The sequence below is a fragment of the Leucopleurus acutus genome, assembly GCF_964270905.1.
Source record: "Leucopleurus acutus genome assembly, chromosome: 6".
Taxonomy (NCBI): domain Eukaryota; kingdom Metazoa; phylum Chordata; class Mammalia; order Artiodactyla; family Delphinidae; genus Leucopleurus; species Leucopleurus acutus.
The window spans coordinates 67,835,915-67,854,228 of record NC_139149.1 but is presented as its reverse complement, the minus strand read 5'-3'; the positions used below and the strand labels follow the sequence as shown (position 1 = coordinate 67,854,228).

At 37.8% G+C, this 18,314-nt stretch overlaps 1 protein-coding gene across 6 annotated transcripts in view; it reads left to right on the top strand.

Moving 5' to 3' along the window:
- The window catches only part of PDE1A (phosphodiesterase 1A), a gene marked incomplete at both ends in the record, with an annotated part of 354,419 nt that overhangs the window by 333,149 nt on the left and 2,956 nt on the right, over nucleotides 1-18,314 (top strand). For 2 of the 6 annotated variants that reach the window (XM_082841412.1, XM_082841415.1), the window contains one exon: nucleotides 2,767-2,795. The exons of the other annotated variants lie outside the window; for them this stretch is intronic. In XM_082841412.1, the coding sequence (XP_082697538.1) occupies nucleotides 2,767-2,795 (29 nt within the window). Of the gene's footprint in view, nucleotides 1-2,766; nucleotides 2,796-18,314 lie in introns of those variants that run through there. 6 annotated transcript variants of the gene reach the window in all.

Below are 18,314 nucleotides of genomic sequence, written 5' to 3'. Positions count from 1 at the left end.
GCTCAGTAGTTGTGGTGCACAGGCCCAGCTGCTCCGTGGCATGTGGGATCTTCCCGGACCAGGAATCGAACCCATGTCCCCTGCATTGGCAGATGGACTCTTAACCACTGTGCCACCAGGGAAGTCCCCAAACATAATGCATTTTATGTTATAACTCCTAAACTCCCAGGATAGTTTAAGCATAGTTTTGAGAAAATATTTGCATACTTTTATATTTCAGAAGAGACAAGTAATCAAACAGAGAAGCAAAGCCTTTCAGAGATAAAAACTAGAGCTCACTTATTTTCACTAGAGCTCACTCATTTTCTAATTATGGTTCAAAAATGTAAGTTAACAGTTTAAATGAGATCTTCTACTAATTTTTAAAATAATCATATTTTAAATTATTTTAAATCATATTTTAAATTATTAGTAAATTAAATTATATATTAAATTATATATTCTATTATATATTTATTGTATTGTTCCTATTTCTAATTTAGTCTCTTCAGCTAGCAATCTACATGATATTATTAGTGCAGTAGAGCAGAAATATGCATTTGATGGAATGGAACATTTGGAAGATCAGAATTATAAAGTTCTAAGAGGTAGCATTCACCAAAGTCGCTTAACCCTAGAAGAGCTTAAGTGACAGTTCACACAATGAGTATGTGCTTGTGTGTTATTCATTCATTCACTCGCTCATTTATTGTAAAGGTATTACTCAATAGTTTTCAACCCTGTAAGCATATTAGCATCATCGGGAATACTTTATTTTTTAAAAGTTCGGCATGGCTTATCTCTAGTTCACAGAATTAGGTAAAAAATAGAACACTTCTGGGCTTCCCTGGTGACGCCGTGGTTGAGAGTCCGCCTGCCGATGCAGGGGACACGGGTTCGTGCCTCGGTCCGGGAAGATCCCACATGCCGCGGAGCGGCTGGACCCATGAGCCATGGCCGCTGAGCCTGCGCGTCCGGAGCCTGTGCTCAGCAACGGGAGAGGCCACAACAGTGAGAGGCCCGCGTACAACAACAACAACAACAACAAAAATAGAACACTTCTGTGCGTTTAAATGAATGCAGAAGACATGAAAGGGAGAGCAGGAAACTTGATCAGCTCATGGTCAAGGCAAGCCAAGTACAGATTAGGATCTGAGCCAGCTTCACCCTGCCCAGCTGTACTCAGAAAACAGCAGTACGTACCTTGATGATGCTGTCCCTTAAAATATCTGTCTTCGGTCACATGTCTCTACCCTGGAACATTTGCCTTCTCCTGGAAAAGTCAGTGGACTTTCTCTCTACCCTTATCCTTGTTCTTTCCTCCTCATGGAATGCACTTCTTGCACCCCCTCCTGCACTTTGCTTACTAAAATCCTACCTATCTTCCAAAACTCCATTAAAATGCCTTCTCCAAGAAGCCTATCACTTACATAATAAGCATAGCCATCTTATTCGTACTGCAGTTGGAATACTTATGTTCTGCCTTGCAAGTCCCAGAATGGGAAGAGAAAAATGTATTCAGAAGGGGTGTACCAAAATCAGTGTTGGTATAGGAGTGGGATTGGGGGAGATTTAGAAAATGATTCCAATTACACATGCCTTAAGATTCTGACATTTCCCTTTGGAGATGTGCACCATCCTCCACCCAATGAGAACCATTGCATATGATGAGATATCACAATCAGAATGTGTTACACATGCTAAAACTACAGAGTCTGACAAAATATTGAGAACTACTAATGAGGTCATTCCAAAAACATTTACACAGGCCTACTGGGTGCAAAACAAATGCCTGTAGATTTTTTTGAGAGCTGAACTCATGGGATGTTCAGCTTTAGATCTTTGATGGTTCCTGCTCATGGCTGGGTAAGAGCTCTGTCAGTGTTGAGTAGGGGAGAGTTGACTTGATTCTAAGGAAGTCTCATTTTAATGGTGAGTTCATATAAATGAAATGGTATTACCCACTATATTGTACCATATTTTTTTTTTGTTAGCTAAAAGATCTAAAATAAATCTACAGATAAATGACAAAAGAGAAAACTAAATGTGGGGGACATTCCCCCAAAGCTCCTCGCTTTCTTCAATGCCTGCACTTGCTACATTTTCAGGCACCCAAAACCTGGTCCCTAGCTCTAATTCTACTTTGCAATAAACTGCAATAAATAAGTATAAGAGCTCACAGGAGTTTTGTCACCTCTGAAAACTCTGGGGTAAGGAGTGTGACAGTGGATATTTGGGGAATGAAGAAGCTGGTGATGGGGAAGCGAGTTGTGGACAGGATGCTGCACTGTTGAGCAGAGATGATGGGGGCAGAGGAAGACTGAAGAGTTGGGGCATGAGGTAGGGAACAGCTCTTTGAGACAGTTCTCCCTTTCAGGTCCTACTCTCCTCCAGCAAGTGTAACTAGACTTTGTACCCAGAATTTGACTGAGTCCTTCACACTGCTCACACTCAGCTAGGTTCAAGACTTTGTCAGTTTCCCCCAATAATAAACTCAGTTCCAAGTACATTGGAAGATTTATTGTCTTAACATTATGCTTCAGAGCAAAATTTAAATCATCATTTGTCACCACTCACCTCTGTTCTCGCTCCAAAACCTCTAATCTTTCATTTCTCTTGACTTAAGGTCTCTCCTCCTCTCTTTCCTCTCTCTGCCTCTAAAATCCCCTCAGCTGCACAGAGCAATTTAGTTCTGGCCTCAAATTTAATCCATTCAACAAAGCAAAAGCCTAACAATTGGCCTAAAATGATATCTACAGTTCTTGAAATAAGTACCTTTTTTTTCAGAAGCAAAAACCAGTTCACAGAAATGTTAAGTTTTCCTGATCAGTAAACATCTTTAAGTAAAACCTCATGCATGGTAACAGCTCTAATTTGACCAAAAGACCTGGAGATTTCAGTCTACTTGCTGGAAATCTATGGGGCCCTGTGAGAGAAAGGGGATCCATTTCTGCAGATTGTTTAATTGGTGTTGCAAACCACATAAGTAACAGCTACAAATTCCTTGGTTGACCTGGCTCAGCTGCTATGACAACATCAGCATCTTTATGTTTTGAAATATCTGTTTAAGTGGCATTTTGTAGCATTTCTCTTTACTAACGTGGTGAGTGTCAATAAATTTTCTTTGAGCAGCTAATCCCTAATTTTGTCATTTCTGCAATAAAGTTTATCCATACATTTTCACTTTGGATATCCCCTTTCCAAAACACCAAAAAGGTAATGTGACTCTCATAAACTAAATTTATCTTTTATATTAATTCTACCATTGTCTTGCTAAGCAAATGCTTTAATAATTTTCTGCCATTAAAAAATGATTTATAAAAGTTTTACGGGACAGATATCTTTGAAAAAATGTCTATATTTTAGTAAGTGTGAACAACAGGGGAAAAAATGGCTTAATATATTGTTTTTTGTGAGATTTGAGAATGACTTTTCCAATGTATAATTCAGTTTAAGGTTAGCCAAGGTATTTTCCTCCTGAAAAGTTTATTTTTTTGAGAATTGCTCTTCTACCCCTTCTTTACTGTGATCCCCTAATAGTTGACCTAATGGTTATGGTACTAGACTAGTAGGAACACCCCAATAATTAATTAGCTGAGACTGGCCGGTGTCTAATATTGAAGAATGTATTTTCACAAAGAAGTTTATTTATTCTTACTCTCTGACTCTGCCTTCAGGAAAAAAAAAAGGCTATCATTTACCAATCAGATGTAATTTCAAAGATAAGGCAGATAATTATACTGAGGAAAGACAAAAAAACATAGCAGGTATTAAATTACACCCAAGAAGGCTGCATAGTAGAGTATAGAACCCTGGAAATGGACTATCTCATTTGATCCTGTTCCCATCACTTATTTGCTATGTAATCAAACAAGTTATTTCATCTGTTTCAGTTTGCTGATTTCTAAAGTGAGGATCATAAAAATAGCTGCTGTGAGAATTAAATGAGTAAATACTTGTCAAGTTTTTAGAATTTAGTGTTTTCTACTATAATTCTTATTATTCTCCTGCACTCACATATATGTCTCCAAACTATATGGAGATCTTATAGAAGGCTTCCTTAAAGAAATATACTATGGAAAAACAGTACCTGCTCATAAAAATTTTGATATGAGTTTATGCTTAGCTCATGAGAAAATATGCAGTGGATCAATTCCATCAATCAACTGAGTGAATTGCTGTACGGTAAATTGATCGTAACTCTTCTATCAACTTTCATTCTTAGCTTAATCCATCAAGATAGCCTATAGAGTGTATCTCCCCAATATCTCTCAGATCCATACAATTTTCTGCATGAGTGAATGAAGGAATGGAATTGGCTTATTCTGGATATCTGGTAGAGTTACCCAATTTATAGAGCTGAAATGAACCACCTTTATCTAAATACTTTCTGTTGAGGACTCTGCCACTTAAGATACTTGCCTTTACTTTTTCTTGGCATAGAACCCTTTAGGAAAAGAGAACAATTCTAAAAAAGAGTATTCTGCAGACCTAAATGCTCTCAAAAAGAATAAATTTTAGCTAATCCAGCAAACTTGGTTTGTGGCAATTCACTTCTTTCCCAAAAGAATATTTTACCATCGTAGTTATTATCCCCAAAAGTATGCCTAGATTTAGGCCTTCTATACAGCCCAAACTTTTTATTCCTGAGTTTACTTTTTCTAGGACTGTTGTTCATACTTTGCCTAACATAATTGTCCCTTGTTAACTATAGGAATCTAGGAAATTCCCAGAAATCATGCAAAAAATGTTTATAGCTGAAGTCTTTGACCTTTCTTAGATATATTTAATTCCTCCGAAGAAATTATGAAAAATGAAGGGGAAAGGAAAAGTGATCCAAGAAATCTCTTCAGGTGAGGGTTAGTATATAAGCCCTCTAGGGAAAATGATGGAAACCTTCAAGAATCTGATGCTCAAACTTTATTTCTATATCATTCTTCAAAACCCAGCCTAGGCTAATTTTTTAGCAAAACAACTTGTAATGAATGATCTTGGAAGACTTGGACTAATTGTGATTTGTATCAGGAAACTTTTGTGAAGGTTCAGAGAGAAGTTCAGCACAAGAACCCACACAATAATATTATCTCATTACTCTGGACATGGGATTCTTTCAGAAGGGGTCTATGTTTCCATATCATCCTTCCATCTGGACTAAGCTTCTGTGTAGGTCTGTTGGTTACAGAAAACCCAGAGTCATCAGTAAGAAATAGAAATCTCATCAAATAAAACAAGTTCAACAAAAATAAGGCAATAGTTTTTTTTTTTTTTACATCTTTATTGGAGTATAATTGCTTTACAATGGTGTGTTAGTTTCTGCTTTAAAACAAAGTGAATCAGTTATACATATACATATGTTTCCATATCTCTTCCCTCTTGTGTCTCCCTCCCTCCCACCCTCCCTATCCCACCCCTCTAGCTGGTCACAAAGCACCGAGTTGATCTCCCTGTGCTATGTGGCTGCTTCCCACTAGCTATCTATTTTACATTTGGTAGTGTATATATGTCCATACCATTCTCTCACTTTGTCACAGCTTACCCTTCCCCCTCCCCATATCCTCAACTCCATTCTCTAGTACGTCTGTGTCTTTATTCCTGCCTTACCCCTAGGTTCTTCATGACATTTTTTTATTTCTTAGATTCCATATATATGTGTTAGCATACAGTATTTGTCTTTTTCTTTCTGACTTAATTCACTCTGTATGACAGACACTAGGTCCATCCACCTCACTACAAATAACTCAATTTCCTTTCTTTTTATGGCTGAGAAATATTCCATTGTATATATGTGCCACATCTTCTTTATCCATTCATCCGATGATGGACACTTAGGTTGTTTCCATCTTCTGGCTATTGTAAATAGAGCTACAATGAACATTTTGGTACATGACTCTTTTTGAATTATGGTTTTCTCAGGGTATATGGCCAGTAGTGGGATTGCTGGGTCATATGGTAGTTGTTTTTGTAGTTTTTTAAGGAACCTCCATAAGGTTCTCCATAGTGGCTCTACCAAATCACATTCCCACCAGCAGTGCAAGAGTGTTCCCTTTTTTCCACACTGTCTCCAGCATTTATTGTTTCTAGATTTTTTGATGATGACCATTCTGACTGGTGTGAGATATCTCATTGTAGTTTTGATTTGCATTTCTCTAATGATTAATGATGTTGAGCATTCTTTCATGTGTTTGTTGGCAGGCTGTATATCTTCTTTGGAGAAATGTCTATTTAGGTCTTCTGCCCATTTTTGGATTGGGTTGTTTGGTTTTTTGTTATTGAGCTGCATGAGCTGCTTATAAATTTTGGAGATTAATCCTTTGTCAGTTGCTTCATTTACAAATATTTTCTCCAATCTGAGGGTTGTCTTTTGGTCTTGTTTATGGTTTCCTTTGCTGTGCAAAAGCCTTGAAGTTTCATTAGGTCCCATTTGTTTATTTTTATTTCCATTTCTCCAGGAGGTGGGTCAAAAAGGATCTTGCTGTGATTTATGTCATAGAGTGTTCTGCCTATGTTTTCCTCTAAGAGTTTGATAGTTTCTGGCCTTACATTTAGGTCGTTAATCCATTTTGAGCTTATTTTTGTGTATGGTGTTAGGGAGTGTTCTACTCTCATATTTTTACATGTAGCTGTCCAGTTTTCCCGGCACCACTTATTGAAGAGGCTGTCCTTTCTCTACTGTACATTCCTGCCTCCTTTATCAAAGATAAGGTGACCATAGGTTCGTGGGTTTATCTCTGGGCTTTCTATGCTGTTCCATTGATCTATATTTCTGTTTTTGTGTCAGTACCATACTGTCTTCATTACTGTAGCTTTGTAGTAGAGTCTGAAGTCAGGGAGCCTGATTCCTCCAGCTCCGTTTTTCGCTCTCAATATTGCTTTGGCTATTCGGGGTCTTTTGTGTTTCCATACAAATTGTGAAATTTTTTGTTCTAGTTCTGTGAAAAATGCCAGTGGTAGTTTGATAGGGATTGCATTGAATCTGTAGATTGCTTTGGGTAGTAGAGTCATTTTCACAATGTTGATTCTTCCAATCTAAGAACATGGTATATATCTCCATCTCTTTGTATCATCTTTAATTTCTTCCATCAGTGTCTTCTAATTTTCTGCATACAGGTCTTTTGTCTCCTTAGGTAGGTTTATTCCTAGATATTTTATTCTTTTTGTTGCAATGGTAAATGGGAGTGTTTTCTTGATTTCACTTTGAGATTTTTCATCATTAGTGTATAGGTATGCCAGAGATTTCTGTGCATTAATTTTGTATCCTGCTACTTTACCAGATTCATTGGTTAGCTCTAGTAATTTTCTAGTAGCATCTTTAGGATTCTCTATGTATAGTATCATGTCATCTGCAAATAGTGACAGCTTTACTTCTTCTTTTCAGATTTGGATTCCTTTTATTTCCTTTTCTTCTCTGATTGCTATGGCTAAAACTTCCAAACCTATGTTGAATAAGAGTGGTGAGAGTGGGCAACCTTGTCTTCTTCCTGATCTTACTAGAAATGCTTTCAGTTTTTCACCATTGAGGATGATGTTGGTTGTGGGTTTGTCATATATGGCCTTTATTATGTTGAGGAAAGTTCCCTCTATGCCTACTTTCTGCAGGGTTTTTATCATACATGGGCTTTGAATTTTGTCGAAAGCTTTCTCTGCATCTATTGAGATGACCATATGGTTTTTCTCCTTCAATTTGTTTATATGGTGTATCACATTGATTGATTTGCGTATATTGAAGAATCCTTGCATTCCTGGAATAAACCCCACTTGATCATGGTGTATAATTCTCTTAATGTGCTGTTGGATTCTGTTTGCTAGTATTTTGTTGAGGATTTTTGCATCTATGTTCATCAGTGATATTGGCCTGTAGTTTTCTTTCTTTGTGACATTCTTGTCTGGTTTTGGTATCAGGGTGATGGTGGCCTCGTAGAATGAGTTTGGGAGTGTTCCTCCCTCTGCTATATTTTGGAAGAGTTTGAGAAGGATAGGTGTTAGCTCTTCTCTAAATGTTTGATAGAATTCGCCTGTGAAGCCATCTGGTCCTGGGCTTTTGTTTGTTGGAAGATTTTTAATCACAGTTTCAATTTCAGTGCTTGTGATTGGTCTGTTCATATTTTCTATTTCTTCCTGATTCAGTCTTGGCAGGTTGTGCATTTCTAAGAATTTGTCCATTTCTTCCAGGTTGTCCATTTTATTGGCATAGAGTTGCTTGTAGTAACCTCTCATGATCTTTTGTATTTCTGCAGTGTCAGTTGTTACTTCTCCTTTTTTATTTCTAATACTATTGATTTGAGTCTTCTCCCTTTTTTTCTTGTTGAGTCTGGCTAATGGTTTATCAATTTTGTATATCTTCTCAAAGAACCAGCTTTTAGTTTTATTGATCTTTGCTATTGTTTCCTTCATTTCTTTTTCATTTATTTCTGATCTGATCTTTATGATTTCTTTTCTTTTGCTAACTTTGGGGTTGTTTTGTTCTTCTTTCTCTAATTGCTTTAGGTGCAAGTTTAGGTTGTTTATTCGAGACATTTCTCGTTTCTTAAGGTAGGATTATACTGCTATAAACTTCCCTCTTAGAACTGCTTTTGCTGCATCCCATAGGTTTTGGGTCGTCATGTCTCCATTGTCATTGTATTTTTTGATTTCCTCTTTGATTTCTTCAGTGATCACTTCGTTATTAAGTAGTGTATTGTTTAACCACCATGTGTTTGTATTTTTTACAGATCTTTTCCTGTAATTGATATCTAGTCTCATAGTGTTGTGGTCAGAAAAGATACTTGATACAATTTGAATTTTCTTAAATTTACCAAGGCTTGATTTGTGACCCAAGATATGATCTATCCTGCAGAATGTTCCATGAGCACTTGAGAAAAAAGTGTATTCTGTTGTTCTTGGATGGAATATCCTATAAATATCAATTAAGTCCATCTTTTTTAATGTATCATTTAAAGCTTGTGTTTCCTTATTTATTTTCATTTTGGATAATCTGTCCATTGGTGAAAGTGGGGTGTTAAAGTCCCCTACTATGAATGTGTTACTGTCGCTTTCCCCTTTTATGGCTGTTAGTATTTACCTTATGTATTGAAGTGCTCCTATGTTGGGTGCATAAATATTTACAATTGTTATACCTTCTTCTTGGGTCGATCCCTTGATCATTATGTAGTGTCCTTCTTTGTCTCTTCTAATAGTCTTTATTTTAAAGTCTATTTTGTCTGATATGAGAATTGCTGCTCCAGCTTTCTTTTGGTTTCCATTTGCATGGAATATCTTTTTCCATCCCCTCACTTTCAGTCTGTATGTGTCTCTAGGTCTGAAGTGGGTCTCTTGTAGACAGCATATGTATGGGTCTTGTTTTTGTATCCATTCAGCCAGTCTGTGTCTTTTGGTGGGAGCATTTAATCCATTTACATTTAAGGTAATTATCAATATGTATGTTCCTATTCCCATTTTCTTAATTGTTTTGGGTTTGTTATTGTAGGTCTTTTCCTTCTCTTGTGTTTCTTGCCTAGAGACGGTCCTTTAGCATTTGTTGTAAAGCTGGTTTGGTGGTGCTGAACTCTCAGCTTTTTCTTGTCTGTAAAGGTTTTAATTTGTCCATCAAATCTGATGAGATCCTTGCTGGGTAGAGTAATCTTGGTTGTAGGTTTTTCTCCTTCATCACTTTAAATATGTCCTGCCAGTCCCTTCTGACTTGCAGAGTTTCTGCTGAAAGATCATCTCTTAACCTTATGGGAATTCTCTTGTGTGTTATTTGTTGTTTTTCCCTTGCTGCTTTTAATATGTTTTCTTTGTATTTAATTTTTGACAGTTTGATTAATATGTGTCTTGGCATGTTTCACCTTGGATTTACCCTGTATGGGACTCTCTGTGCTTCCTGGACTTAACTATTTCCTTTCCCATATTACAGAAGTTTTCAACTATAATCTCTTCAAATATTTTCTCAGTCCCTTTCTTTTTCTCTTCTTCTTCTGGAACCCCTATATTTCAACTGTTGGTGTGTTTATTGTTGTCCTAGAAGTCTCTGAGACTGTCCTCAGTTCTTTTCATTCTTTTTTCTTTATTCTATTCTGCAGTAGTTATTTCCACTGTTTTGTCTTCCAGGTCACTTATCTGTTCTTCTGCCTCAGTTATTCTGCTATTGATCCCTTCTAGAGTATCTTTAATTTCATTTATTGTGTTGTTCATCATTGCTTGTTTTATCTTTAGTTCTTCTAGGTCCTTGTTAAATGTTTCTTGCATTTTCTCTATTCCATTTCCAAGATTTTGGATTATCTTTACTATCATTATTCTGAATTCTTTTTCAGGTAGACTGCCTATTTCCTCGTCATATGTTAGGTCTGGTGGGTTTTATCTTGCTGCTTCATCTGCTGTGTGTTTTTCTGTCGTCTCATTTTGCTTATCTTACTGTGTTTGGGATCTCCTTTTTGCAGGCTGTAGTTTCGTAGTTCCTGTTGTCTTTGGTGTCTGTCCCCAGTGGCTAAAGTAGGTTCAGTGGGTTGTGTAGGCTTCCTGGTGGAGGGGACTAGTGCCTGTTTTCTGGTGGATGAGGCTGGATCTTGTCTTTCTGGTGGACAGGTCCACATCTGGTGGTGTGTTTTGGGGCATCTGTGGACTTACTATGACTTTAGGCAGCCTCTCTGCTAATGGGTGGGGTTGTGTTCCTGTCTTGCTAGTTGTTTGGCATAGGCTGTCCAGCACTGTAGCTTGCTGGTCGTTGAGTGAAGCTGGGTGTTGGTGTTGAGATGGAGATCTCTGGGAGATTTTCGCTGCTTGATATTACGTGGAGCTGGGAGGTCTCTTGTTGACCAGTGTCCTGAAGTTGGCTCTCCCACCTCAGAGGCACAGCTCTGACTCCTGGCTGTAGTACCAAGAACCTTTCATCCACATAGCTCAGAATAAAAGGGAGAAAAAGTAGAAAGAAAGAAAGAAAGAGAGAGAGAGAGAGAGAGAGAGAGAGCGGGGGGGGAGGGAGGGAGGGAGGGAAAAAGAAAGAAAGAAAAGAAAAGAAAGTAAGATAAAATAAATTTATTAAAATAAAAAATAATTATTAAGAAAAAAAATTTTTTTAAGTTAATAAAAAACAAAAAACAGATGGATAGAGCCCTAGGACAAATGGTGAAAGCAAAGCTATACAGACAAAAACTCACACAGAAGAATACACATACACACTCAAAAAAAGAGGAAAAGGGGGAAAAAAATAAATCCTGGTCTCAAAGTCCACCTCCTCAATGTAGGATGATTCGTTGCCTATTCAAGTATTCCACAGATGCAGGGTACATCAAGTTGATTGTGGAGATTTAATCCACTGCTCCTGAGGCTGCTGGGAGAGATTTCCCTTTCTCTTCTTTGTTCGCACAGCTCCCGGGGCTCAGCTTTGGATTTGGCTCCGCCTCTGTGCGTAGGTCACTGGAGGGCGTCTGTTCTTTGCTCAGACAGGACGGCGTTTAATGAGCCGCTGCTTCGGGGGCTCTGGCTCACTCAGGCCGGGGGGAGGGAGGGGCACGATACGGAGCGAGCCTGCAGCGGCAGAGGCCAACGTGACATTGCACCAGCCTGAGGCGTGCCGTGCGTTTTCCTGGGGAAGTTGTCCCTGGATCCCGGGACCCTGGCAGTGGCGGGCTGAACAGGCTCCCCGGAAGGGAGGTGTGGATAGTGACCTGTGCTCGCACACAAGCTTCTTGGTGGCGGCAGCAGCAGCCTTAGCGTCTCATGCCTGTCTCTGGGGTCTACGCTGTTAGCCGCGGCTTGCGCCCATCTCTGGAACTCCTTTAAGCAGCGCTCTTAATCCTCTCTCCTCGTGCACCAGGAAACAAAGAGGGAAGAAAAAGTCTCTTGCCTCTTCGGCAGGTCCAGACTTTTACCCGGACTCCATCCAGGCTAGCCGTGGTGCACTAACCCGCTGCAGGCTGTGTTCACTCCGCCAACCCCAGTCCTCTCCTGGCGCTCAGACCTCCGAAGCCTGAGCCTCCTCTCCCAGCCCCGCCCACCCCGGCGGGTGAGCAGACGAGCCTCTCTGGCTGGTGAGTGCCGGTTGGCACCAATCCTCTGTGCAGGAATCTCTCCGCTTTGCCCTCCGCACCCCTGTTTCTGCGCTCTCCTCCACGGCTGCGAAGCTTCCCCCCTCTGCCACCCGCGGTCTCCGCCCGCGAAGGGGCTTCCTAGCGTGTTGGAACCTTTCCTCCTTCACAGCTCCCTCCCACTGGTGCAGGTCCCGTCCCTATTCTTTTGTCTCTGTTTATTCTTTTTTCTTTTGCCCTACCCAGGTACGTGGAGAGTTTCTTGCCTTTTGGGAGGTCTGAGGTCTTCTGCCAGTGTGCAGTAGGTGTTCTGTAGGAGTTGTTCCACGTGTAGATGTATTTCTGATGTATCTGTGGGGAGGAAGGTGATCTCCACGTCTTACTCTTCCGCCATCTTCCCTGCTATCTCGAGGCAATAGTTTTGATGTTTTCTTCGATGTAGAGATAGTAGAGCACTTACAATTTATTTTAAATGAGTTCATCATGAGAATAATCCTGTTGTATTAGCCATTATAGATTAGAGATAGCACTGCTCTCACAACCGTGGCTAAATGTTGTAGATCAGTAAAGTGCTTTGTGACTAATTGCTTAAAGTGCTTTTATTTTAAAGCATGGATTTGCAATTTATAAAGGAGTACTGTAGTAGGAGTATTGCATACATGACCAAGAGAAGCAATTTATTCCACTACTAACTTCAACAACTATAAGTAGATAAGGCTCTCTCCACACGTTTCTTCAAAATAGCCCCTCAGCATAACCAGCCTAAGTCAGACAGGAACATGTACATAGGAGAGAAAAAATAGCATGGAAGGCATTTTGTAAGAACACTAGTCTTTCTCATTCCAGGTTAAAGGATAGATGATTATGTGAGATTGATTTCTATTTTGGCTGATTCTTAGACCTTAATTAATGAGTTACCAACTAAGCCCTCTAAGATTTGGTGACTAAAGCTGAATAAGATGGAAAAAACAATTAATTGTTTGGGAATTTGGTATCACTAAGTCAATTTAGTTTATGCATTTGTCAAACAATATGTATAGAATATCATCAGGGGCATCTAAAGCCTCCTAGAATTTTGGATTATTCATGCCCCCAATATTTTATGAATCTTTTTTCTGTAGTAAGTACCTACTTGCTGAAAATTATGTATTCAACTTGATGAAGATTGTAAGTGGTTTTTGTATCCAAGGGGAAAATGATGAACAAATTCAAAGGAGACATACTTTCCTGATTCTTTCTTCTCTCATCTTCCCTAGATGGAAACTCATACCAAAAAAAAAGTGCTCTCTCCACTGAAGAATTTGATCATAAACACTAAAAAATTAGTAATTTGTGATGTTTGCCATCTTAGAGTAGAAACAATTCATTGCTCTTGCTATGCATGAATATGCAAGGTAAACAATGTGTGCAGTTTGCAATCCCTAAGATCTAGAGTGGTTGGTTGGCTCTGGTATTACAGGATGGCTAGTCAGAAATCGAGACAAAAATGATGGTGGAGTTTTCACATTTACACCTTTTGATTTTTTTAAACATAGATATTTACGTCAGTCATATATTTATGCTGGATTTTAAATTGAATAACTTCTCATTATTCCTGGAGTCAGAAATTTCTATTATTTCTTCTCCATGGTATGAGAACATGGTAAGAGAACATCTGGGTCCTTCTTGCAGCCCTTCACTTTGAAATCCTCCTGAGTATAGGCCTGTGTGGGTCTTGGGATTTGAGTCTTTCTTAGCCTGTCTTCTACTGCAGGTGTTACTACAGGAAGTAATAGTAAAAAGTGAGTTTTGTGTAGGGAGGGCTGCTTACTATCAAACTACTCATTCTTCTCTGAAAAACTGAAGTTTGAATTTTAGTAGCTTGTCAGAACATGAAGATTAAAAATGCCATGTTTTTTCAACTTGAATCTTTGCAATTGCACTTCTCCAGGCAATACAAAATGCATTCACTCTTTCAGATCCAATAGAAACTTGCCCCTGTGGGTCAGGGAGTTAGTACTGGGTGACCAAACTATTCAGGTTAGTACATTGAGGTTGAAGGCTCAGCTCTGCTCCTTAGATGGTATGTGATCTCGGGCAATAGAAATTGTTGGCAGGATTAAATGATAAAATATAAGAAGCACCTGGCATAGTTCTTGGCACATGGTAACTATTCCCTTAATATTAACTACTGTTTTTGCTGGTGCTGCTAATATTATTAATAGTAATAAACTTTGCAATTTTTACTCATTAATCTGTATCTAACAGATCACTTATGATTTAATAAATCCATATGTAACAGCATATTCATGTTAAAATACATGTAGACAGATTATAATAAGAATTTGAAATTTAAAGTTGTTTATGTAATTGTATCCTTTTTAAAGGTTTTGTGTGAAGACCTACAGTTTAAAATCTGATCACACCTTCTTCACATCCATGTTTGGATCCATTTTAAAACACAAGAGCTCAGAACCTTATGGAAAATTGTAGGCCAGAGATTGTGGATAAGTGGGAAGATATATCATGTACATGCCTCATTGATTTTTCTTTCTGACATTATTAAAATCGAGCAATTTGAGAAATAATTTTCTGATAGTAGTAGCATTATGTTGTAAAATCTCACATTGAAAGTAGAACTTTCAACGATTTTTTTAACTTTCAAATTGAGTAGAATTGGTGACAAAGCAGTAAAATCAAGAATTGATCTTTTTAGTAGTTACCTAGAGCCACTAAACATGAATGATACTCTGTTCTACATGTATAGGAGAGTGAGAATTAATGGCTTATGTTTAGAACAATAACCCTCAGGTGTTTTTGCAGGATTATCTATCATTAAAACAAGTTCAATTATGTTCAGTATTCTCCATTTAGGCACAAAAGTAGGTTTACATATTGACATGTTTAAACATTTTTACTGAAAGCAATTGAAATTTTTTTTCTTAATCTAGCTTTAAATAGAAAACCCAATTAAATAGAATACTAAAAGCAAAGCCAAAGTGTTTCTATCATTTTACAATTTTTTTCCAAGTTTTAACTTTTAAAACTAGTTTAGATTACCTAAAATTAGTACTCTTTATGTATTTTTTTTGCTTATAAAAGATAAAGAAAATGTGAATTTTTGTTGCACCTCTCAGATTCAATTTTCATCCCATCTTTTCCCTGATTGAGAAAGTAGAGAAGACCCATACTGCCTCTCACGTTAAATTGGCTCTAAGAGCCAAATCTTAAAATTTCCGCAACTGTTGCCCCCACTCTTTACAGCAGACAAAGTATGATTTGAGTGGTCTTCATTTCACTACCCTAGACCTTCTTTCTCCATTGCTACCCTCCCAACTTCCCTACCTTCAAAGACAATCAATGCCCTTACTTTCTCACCATCTCCCTGCCACCAGAGCCTGCTTAAAAAAGAAAATAAAAGATCTGTTATTCAATCAGACAAATTCCATCTGAGAATAAGAGCATTTCAATAGGTGTGAGAGCTTTCCTCTAAAAGAATGACGCTGAAGAAGAAACCATTACTTTAGTCAGTGGGCAGGAACTCTGAGTCAAGTTTTCGCAACTGGGCTTCACTTCTTCATTGGCACATCTTTTTCTTTCCAATCTGCTGCCTTCGCTCATATTCCATTCCGCTCTTCCATCTCACCTCCTCACTCCCCTCATTAGGAGAATATTCCTATCCTCATGCCACCAAAACACATACATCCTATAGACCCAATTTTAGACTGAACTCTTTTAAGAAGGCATCTCACTACCTCTCTTCATTGTTTAAACTCTAGTCTCTATGGAACTTTAAGATTTCTGGCTGTTTAATGTGCTATTTCCTCCCCAAGTGGAATGAATTGTTACAGAATGGCAGATGAATATACGTAGAGATCGAGCATTCATTTTCCACAGATCACCTCTGATCATCTCTGTGCAGAACTCACCGCATCTTTAGGTGCTTAATACATGTGTATTAGGATTCATTCACATTGCTAATGTGAATCGGTGTGTTTTGTACTGCTTTAGTTGACCAAAAAATAATTTAGCCTTTTCTTGATTTGTATCTTATATAACACTTTATGAAATAAGACATTACTTCCTCTAACTTTACAGGGTTGAAACTAGCACATTTGGAAAGAGGTGGAATTTTTCTTCAGCAGCCTCACCTCTTTTTTTCTTCTCATCTCTCTTGGTATTTAGTGTTCACTCCTTCCTTTGCTTACTGTTACCTTCATGCACACAGCAAAATTTATCCTCAGGCAGAAAATACACAACAGTTTCCTCTCGAGAGGCATTTAAATGAAGAGTATTTTCTCCTGAGGTGAAGATTTCTTATTCCCAACCTACAAGGCAAATCATATTATACAGATGTCAAAACACCGTTTAGAATCAGAAGCTCCCATTTATCCCACATTACGTTTCTCCAGTAACTATAACTTTCAATCCTAGATCATCAATTCTTTCTAGTTATTGGCAACATAAGCTACATAAATAGACCAAAAATAGAACTGAATCAACCTAGACAGATCTGCCTGCATGAGGAAATACTGCTATACATAGCAAAGGTAACATTTTTCTTATGAAGAAATGATAATGCAGTATAACGCAGAACTAGTATTTCTGCTGAAAGGACTACACAAACCAATTTTTGCCAAGTATTTTTCAAACACTATTTGCTGCTTCTGCTAAATATGGAAAATTAACTGGAGTATTTTTTTAAGGGATAATATGGGGGTCTGTCTCCCACACTCTCCCAGGCCATGGTGCCTTGGAGTAGTCAGTCATTCCTTCTGACCATGTGTTCCTCATTTCTAAAATGGAAATTATGGTGATAGTTTTACTACTCCATGCAGGGATTGTTGGGTCAGATAAGTGAGAAATGTATGAGGGCAAATATAAACCATTAAATTAAATCAATTATTGTGTTTATAGAAGAAATTACCTTTTTGCTAATTATGAATTCTACATGTTAGGAAAACACAAGCACATCAAATCTGTTATATCTTGGATATTACTATTCAGGACAACACTAATCTTTGAAAAGAGAATAGATATAAAGTCTGTGTAAAGAAAAATATTAGTGACTAATGGAATAAATGGCGTATAGATATGGCAGAAATGGTAAAGATGGTATGCAAATAATTGTAGTTTGGGAAATGGAGGGTAAGATTCCGGTTGGACTTTGTCAGAGAGATTCAGCCACTAGACAGCCTTGAAACCTTGGTCAGATGACTCAACCTACATATCAGTTTCTACACTTTGCCGTGAAGATTCAGGTAATTAAGATAAGTGAAGCACTTAAAATAGTGCCCACCACCTAGCAGTTGTTCACAAAGTGTTATTACTGATATATTTTCAATTGTATAATAATTTATCCTAGCAGATTATTTTTTAAATACTAGTTCAACAAGACCATAACTGGACAACTGGAGTCTCTAATACCCAGCTGATCATGTGCCTTACATTATTCCCTGCAAGTATTATTTATATCATCTACAAAGCTAACATATTATGATTCTAATATAATAATAGTGAGCTCAAATTGCAGGCTAAGATTTAGATTAGCTAAATTTAAAGGATTTTTGTTTATTTGTGTAGATCTGTCCCTCCTATGACCTCTATCCCCTCCTTGCACCCTCCTGATTTTACACTGTGTTTATAAAGCAAAAACCATATTTCCATCATTTTACAAATTACTTTTTTCAAATTTCAACATTTAGATGAACACCTAAAAGCTCTTTGAGATGAACAGAATTATCCAAGTTTCCTTACTTTCACTGCCTTTTTCCTGGCTATCAACCAAGCTTCTATGCACCTGCTTTGAACAAACCCATTGCATTCATTCCTAAGGTGTAGCTTCCTATGTATGGGAACTTGCAAATCTCTTCAGTAAAATGAAATTCCTAGGTCAAGTTATGGATCTTGTTGACATAATAGTGACATAAAAACCAATAATTTTTACTTCAGGTTATCTATTTGTGATCTACACTGAAGTAAATCACTTGATTATTCTGGGCCTGTTTCTTACCCATAAAATAAAGTTAGACTAGATCAAAGATTTTAACCCAGGTTATATAGATAGAGCCTGTACACTTGGAGAGTGATTTTTTTACTAACCTTTAACTAAAATTTAGGATTTCCTTCATTTGCAGGCAAAAATGCACAGAGTAACACTTGGGGTATTTGTGTTTGTCACCAATAGAAATCATCAATATTTTCATAAGATATTTAAATTCATGGGGCTACCTTGAAGTATTATTTGATATTATTTCAAAATTACTCAGCTGATAGACCTGCAGCTAGACCTTGTTATTTAACTCATTGGTAAAGAAGCACATATATTACTGTATCACATGTTAAGGATTACTT